Source organism: Aquila chrysaetos, chromosome 1 (assembly GCF_900496995.4).
Source record: "Aquila chrysaetos chrysaetos chromosome 1, bAquChr1.4, whole genome shotgun sequence".
Classification (NCBI taxonomy): domain Eukaryota; kingdom Metazoa; phylum Chordata; class Aves; order Accipitriformes; family Accipitridae; genus Aquila; species Aquila chrysaetos.
This window is the reverse complement of record NC_044004.1, coordinates 81,950,036-81,957,207: the sequence shown is the minus strand read 5'-3', so window position 1 is coordinate 81,957,207 and position 7,172 is coordinate 81,950,036. Positions and strand designations below refer to the sequence as shown.

General features: G+C 41.9%; 1 protein-coding gene across 3 annotated transcripts in view; it reads left to right on the top strand.

Moving 5' to 3' along the window:
- Positions 1-7,172, top strand: part of LARP7 (La ribonucleoprotein 7, transcriptional regulator) — a 57,308-nt gene that overhangs the window by 27,086 nt on the left and 23,050 nt on the right. For 2 of the 3 annotated variants that reach the window (XR_003925348.2, XM_030027867.2), the window contains exons 1-4: positions 57-227; positions 4,892-5,107; positions 6,564-6,664; positions 6,778-6,861. Coding sequence is in view for 2 of the 3 variants with exons in the window: in XM_030027867.2 (XP_029883727.1) it covers positions 4,900-5,107; positions 6,564-6,664; positions 6,778-6,861 (393 nt within the window). In the remaining variant the exon portion in view is untranslated. Of the gene's footprint in view, positions 1-56; positions 228-4,891; positions 5,108-6,563; positions 6,665-6,777; positions 6,862-7,172 lie in introns of those variants that run through there. The other variant, XM_030027881.2, reaches the window with a different exon arrangement.

Below are 7,172 nucleotides of genomic sequence, written 5' to 3'. Positions count from 1 at the left end.
CCGCTGCCGCGCTGCGCATGCGCGGGCGGCGCCGCGGGGCTTTTCTCCCTGCGGGGGTCGCGCGTCGCGCCGGGATTGACGACGGCGGCGACGACGGGGCGACGGAGGAAGAGGAGGAGGAGGAGGAGGAGGGAGGCAGGGCCCGCTGCGAGAGGCGGGCGCGGCCGGCGAGGCCCGGTGTCCCTGCGGTGACGTCGCCTGGCGAGCCCCTGCGGGCGCGGCGGCAGGTCAGTGGTGCGCGGCGGGGGGCGGGGGGTTGGGGGGGGGGCAGCCGGGCGCGGCGGCGGCGCCGCCAGGGGGCGCTGCCGCCCCCGATAGCCACCCCTCCCTTACCAGCTCCCCCCCCCCCCCCCCGTTCCGTTGCGGGGCGCATGCGCCGGGCGCGCCTCGTGCGGCCAGGCGAGGCGGCGGCCGTTGGGCTGAGGGGGTTGCGCGTGCCGGGCGGTTGGTCGGTCCTGTCAGGCGGCGGGCGGGCGGGCGGGAGCCGTCTTGTCAGGGCGGCGTCGCGCTCTGCGTGTCGCCCACCCCGCTCGTCCCCCTTAACCGTGCCTTGGCCTCGTCTGTAGCGGTCCTCAGCCCACCCGTGCCCGGCTCCTGGGCATGGTTCCCTCCCGGTGCCCGCTTTTGCCGACGTGTGTGGCGCTTTTCTGAGGCTTTCTAAGAGCTTCTGTCCCATAGCGTCTCCCTGTGGTGATTCTGTCCCCAGGTGGCGGGTGCTGGCTCGGGTGCCTTCACACGGCGTGAAGACCTGACATCTCGTGTTGGAGGAGAGCGTTCCGTCTCGAGGGGGGGACATGGGGAGTGGTTGACTTTGGGCTAGCGTGTTCGTGCCTGGTTTACTATTTTATGCATGCAAGGTCAGTGAGCAACGGCAGCAGCAGTGCTGAAACCTGCAGTGGTCAACACCTGCACAACTGGCAAATGTACCTTCGGGAACCCGGATTTAGTCAGGTGCTATGCTGGCAAAGATTAAGTCCAGGCTAGAAAAATCTATTTCAGATTGTGTTTCTGCCCTTTTTGTGAAGGGTGAGGAGGATGAGGTTCTCCTACAGTTGTGCAGTGGTTCTGGGGCAGTGTGTGCAGCTGCTAATATGGCAGCAGGATGTCTTGCTTTTGTACCCACCACTGTCCTGCTCCCAAGTGCTTATTCCTGCTGCTTATTCAGCTCTTTAATGAGTTGGTTTAACCCACTCATCTAGCAGGGAAGGACCAGAAAATAGCAACTTCTCAGGTCACAGAGTTGAACTGGCTTACCAGAGTGAGATATTCTCTGAGGGTGGGCTGTGTAGCAAGTAAGATGAGAGAGCTGGGCTGCCCTTTTCGTGTGAGTGAACTGTTGGTTCATATAGCTGAATCCATCTAATCATAGTCTTGTGGTGCGGGCCTGCATTTTATTAAAAAACCACTTTCCACCTCTTGTGATGACAGAGGAAAGGGTAACCACGGCGGGACTGACACAGTGGGGTCTGCCTATGTCTGGAAACAGCCTTAACACCGATCACTGTCACGTGGAAGCAAAGCCTTCTCTGTGTGTGAGCACACTGGTTTCGTGACATCTCTTGAATGCCTTAAATGTAGGTTTAAAGTGATGTATTGGTTTCATTGCTTAAAATGGGGAAAAAGCAGAGGTTCTCTGGTTTTAGCTTAAGAAAATTGTGCTGGTGCCCATGTATTAACTTCTGTCTTTTCTTAGGTCACTTTCCAAACAGTGATGTTACAAGGCAGGATAGGAACTTAAACTGCTACAGCTCTGCCTGTGTGTATGTTACAGTAAGAATACCCAAGGGGGATTACAGAATGTGTCTCAAAGTAGTTTCAGGTTTGCTGAATGCTTGCTTTTATTTTGGAGTAAATGTCCAGAAGAGGAAGCTTTGTCACTGACTATATGGAAACATTTTCATAGTATAGAAAGTATTTTGAATGATACTTTCTCTTCCCGCTAGCCCCCCTTGCCCTATTTTACTATTTAAAATTCCCCAAGCAAGCATTTGCATCAATGCTTAATATAAAAGAATAAAGGATATTTTATAACTGGAACCCTGTTTATTCCAAATCCTGGACTACAGTTAAATTTGATTATGTTTTTATAGATCTTTCTAATAATAGAAGTTGGGTTTGGACCTTGGCTGTGTACAGGTTAGCACCAACATGTTTAATATTTGCCTTTTAAAGAGTATAGATAAGTTACTATAGGTTTCTGTGGACCTGTATTATTTTGATTTACATTATCTTTGCTTTCTTAGAGTTCCCTCCTTCTGCTTAATTGTCCCTCTTTTTCCTGGTTTCACTCTTGCACATAGAGACACTGATTTTATTTCATTTGAGGAAAGCTAAGGGATGGCAGCTGTTTTGCTTTAACAGAGTGAAGTTTTGACCCTCCTTTTGCTTTGTTCTGATTTTGTTTATCAGAATAGTGCTTGCAGCTCTGAGGCTGGTGGTGTTAAGAGTTGGCAAGTCAACAAAAATGCAATATCTTATACCGTGGCATTGCAGCTTTCACTGATCAGTTGAGGTTTGCAAGAGTAATTGCAAATGAAGAGAATACCAACAGAAAAAGCAAGTGCTATGAGTTATTGACACGCTTACTTACAAAGAGTATTTTCTCAAATCCTGAGTTTTAATCTAGTGTTGTTTCAGGTATGGATATTTCACTACTAAATGTAAGATTGTATACAGATTGTAATTATAGATTCATAGCTGACATTTGCTCTGACTCTGTATTTCCAAGCTCCTCCAAAGTAATTTTCTCAAAGCTTCATTTCTAAAGCAAGTAGCACAAAGTGAGGGGAATCCTGGAATACAGCTTCCAGCTGTTTTTCTTTAAGGTTGAATGAGAACCTCTCTCCTGGAAGGAAGTCCCAAGGCTGACTGACTCAAAATGCATGAAACACTTAGGTGGCTTCTTAAAATAAAGCTTTGCTGTACATAAGCCACATTCATTATATGTCAGCGTGGTCATTTAATACTGTTCAGCCACTAAAAGTAACCCGTAATGATGCTTTACCTTTAATGGTGCAACTCGCTATAGCCCTCAGCTAAATAGTATATTGTTCTGCTGATTATTAATATAAATATCTTGCTGAAGGGCTTGAATGGAGCTTAAACTTCTGCTTGGGTTGAGAGTTTTACCTGGCTTATCTTTTCAAGGTAATTGTTGACCTTTCACTATCTTGAGTGGTCAGCTCACAGCAGGGAGAGAAACTGATATCCGGCTAAGGAAGCCTGATTTGCACAATAATTTGAAGACCATTTCCATTTTTGTCATCCTGTTGTAGAGGTGGGCTTCCTTTCTGATGACTGTACTCACGTTTCCTTCTATGTTGCCTTGGCAGAGAGCTGAGAAGTCTTTCATATGGTGATTGCTACGTTAATTGCTTTAATTTTTGTGTTAATTTCATTTTCAAAAAGCTGTCTGATTTTGGCAGTATAGCTTTGTTTTGCTTATGTAAAATGAAGTACTGTGGTGACTGGCAGTTTTCAAGGACGGCTGACTAGCTACAGTGAATTGAAATGTGAACAAAAAAAAAGAATTGATGTGTTAAAAAGGTTTTACATTTTTCAAAGTAAATCTGTACATTCGAGTCGCTTCTCTCTAGTTGGTGCCTAATTTCTAGGGGCCCGATTCTGAGGTTCTGACAGAACTTGGTTTGCTGTTAAAATTAGTGGCAGTTGATGAAAGAGCCCTAACTAAAGAAAGGAAAAATGTTTATGTATAGCACATACTGGTTGCCACAGGGGCTTGCAAGTAAGAATGTGTTAGAACGTATTCAAAGACGAGATTGGAAGATTTTGAATTACTGCTCTTTGGTAGGGCCATGGCAATTGACAAGAGCGAGTGGTTTGCATTTTTGACAGAACAAAGACAATTTTTAAAACCAAACCTTACTATTACCAGACCTGCCATGAACATCAACTATGTGTTTAAGTATATCTTTACATTGTATTTATTTATAAGGATTAATAGATGCTTCTTATTTGGAGGTCGTACCATAAATTTTTTGCGGCAAGCTCTTCAACTGCTGTATGTGTGTCAGTGTAACCTCTTCGCAGCCACTGGAGTTACGATATATGCCTGCTGAGCATGGTCCTTTGGCCAGCCTTTTCAGAAGTCTTCCTATATAATCCAGCTTTTTTTTCTTTCCTGCTTTGCCTTCTACATAAAAGGGTGATTACTGAAGTATATAGTGCTGTGGGTTTTTTGTGTGTTTTTTCTAATGGTTTGTACTGGGGGATATGGGGAGTGGAGAACAAATTATTTCTGTCTTTTTTTCAAGTCTAAGAAAATGTGTTTATTGGAAGGGAAATTGTCTTCTTTTTAGATTAGTTTTTGTAAGCTCTCTTTAGCAAGTAGCTTGCTTTTCTGGTAATGCGGAAGTTATGTATTAAAACACACTTTGTGACCTGCACAAGAGCTTTAAAGAATTCACTTAATTTTTATTTTTTTTTTTAAATAGTGCTGCTTGTCTGATAACTTGCAAAAGCAATTGGAACTGAATTCCGTGAGTGCTGCTGAAATTCAAAAGCTGCTGTTAGAAATCTAATGGGGAGGGCAGACTGTTCACAAGGCAGTCTGAATTAACACAATAGTACAAATTCTAAATTAAAAGCTTGCAGTTTGGTACCAACTTGTCTCCAGTGAATCTCTGTGGCTAAAGGGCAGTACTAGGTGCCATGAGACATGAGTTCCAGCTTAGTCTTCACCACACAATTACTGTGTGACCTAATTTTCCTCATCTTCTGTATGCTTTGTATTTTTCTGCACTACAAATAATGAATGGCGCGTAGTCTCACAGGGGATGCATGAAGTTTTTAATGTAAGAGAAAACAAGAATGTTTACTCCTTGAAATAAGAATTTTTTTATTTTTCTCAAAGGTTATATTTAACTTTCAGTTGACAGAATGACAGGTATGGAGACTGAAACTGCAAGAGATGAAGCCATGGAGGAAGAAAGCACTGAACAGAAAAAGGAGAGAGAGAAAAAGAAGAGGTCAAGGGTTAAACAGGTGCTCGCAGATATAGCGAAACAAGTGGATTTCTGGTTTGGTGATGTTAATCTCCACAAAGATAGATTTCTCCGAGAACAAATAGAAAAGTCCAGAGATGGGTGTAAGTTTATATTCACTGTATTTAAGTAAACAGATATGTTTAACTTTCTTCTTCAGTATATTGCTAGTGACAGTTACAAGTTATTTTGAGGTGCATGTGTACTCCTGGGGAAGACAGTACTTTCATGCTGAAAACCAGCATTAGGATTAGCAGCTCAGGAGGCAGAGCTTGGTACTAGTTTTTAGAAACTGTATTTAGTGTTTCTCTTTACCTTTCCTTTACTACCAGCCATAAGTTAGAGGCATTTGCCAGGGTACAAATGACTGCTTGGGAGACCTGATTTTCTTTTTTTAACTTTGTATAATTTTAAGAATAAGCGAACAGACAAGGGTCATTTTGCCCTTGGAGGTACAGTACTTGACTTGTAGGCTATATATATGCAGAAATTAAAATGTCACTTGGATTTGCAGTTAGATACACTTTTTTGTGTGTTTTCTGCACAAGTTTGATATGTGAGAAATTGTGTATTTGCACATAGGGCTACTGTGGGTCTCCTTTAGACAATTTTTGACACAGTTGATTTGACTTCAGAGTAGGAAATTGAGCTTGGTTCTGAAACTTATTTGTGATTTTCTGAAGAAATTATTTTACACATTAGCTGCAGTGACTAGTATGCTTTTACTTTAAAAAACAGTAAGTGTGGTAAATAAATCTATCAGTATAATTCAATTAACTGTGTTATGCCAGATGGACTAGAAGTGTGGTATGTCTGTACAAAGAGGTGGTCCTTTTCCATCAAAACAAAAAAATAGCAGTTTTCAGAAGTGTATACTTATTTTTGTTAAGGAGTCCATATTTATTTGAAGTGTAAATCATTAGTCCAGTTGCATTGTGTGAGATGTGTAGCCTTCTAACTGCTTGGTGTAGTCCTCAATTACATTGAACTTCAAGCCAGTTTTTAAAAAAGGGCCTTCAGAGGAATAAAACTTAGCCTACATTTTCTAGAGATACTAGAGTTTGGCTGTCTTTAACTTTTTTTATTATGAGTAATACTACATAATTTTCTGTCAAGGCTTTAGCAGCATGACTCACTGCAGCTGAAGTGCAAGCAGGGGCTCTTTTGTGTTGGGACGACTAGGTTAAACACTTAATTGCGTACTTGAAGGAGAGGCATGTTTTCAATGCAGATTGTTTTTGTATTGTAAAACTACATCAGAAAGGGGGTTTTCTTCCTTTCTTTTCAAAGACAATAGTTATCAGTGGGAAGGTAAAAGAACAAAATTCCTTCGATAAAAGTTAGCACAAAAGAAAATTAAATATAGATTTGCTTTGAACTTTAATTTTGATGGTAAAACTTGTCTGTAACATCCCTGGCAGCATGGTTACAATCTGCACTTAGGACTTGCAGATTGTTTTACAAAAATACTAGCGGAGTCTTAATGTCAGATTAGAACACTTAACTAATGCTTTCTAGATTACTGTGATTTCATCATTTGCACCTTTTTTTTATCCCTAGATGTTGACATATCACTTCTCGTTTCTTTCAACAAAATGAAAAAGTTGACTACTGATGGAAAATTGATAGCTCGAGCAGTTAAAAGTTCATCTGTTGTAGAGGTACTTAATATTTCACTCTTTCGTATTTGCTGATGCTGGAATAATTATGATGGTGGTACTGAAGTAGGCAATAATCTTACAGAAAATGCTTGTTCATTTCTTGTTACTTTCAGTTGGATTTAGAAGGAACTAGAATCAGAAGACGCCAACCGCTGGGTGAGGAACCAAAGGATGTGGATAGTCGTACAGTCTATGTGGTAAGGTTGTACTTGTACATGCCTTGTGTCTGGCAGAGTGCTTTATTTCTAACTGTGGAGACTCTTAAACTTCCTTGCAGTTAATTCTTTAAGAGTGCAAAACCCACTGTGCGTTGTCTATGACAATCTAATTGTGTAGTATTATTTACTGTATTAAGAACAACAAAAACAACATAAAGCATTCATGTAGCTTTTCCAGAATTAGTAGGTAGATTTTCTTGAGAGAACATCGTGGATTTAGTACAGGAAATGTTTACGTGAAGTATAAAACCTAATAGAATTTGATTGTCGTCTTTTTTTTTCTTTTTTTC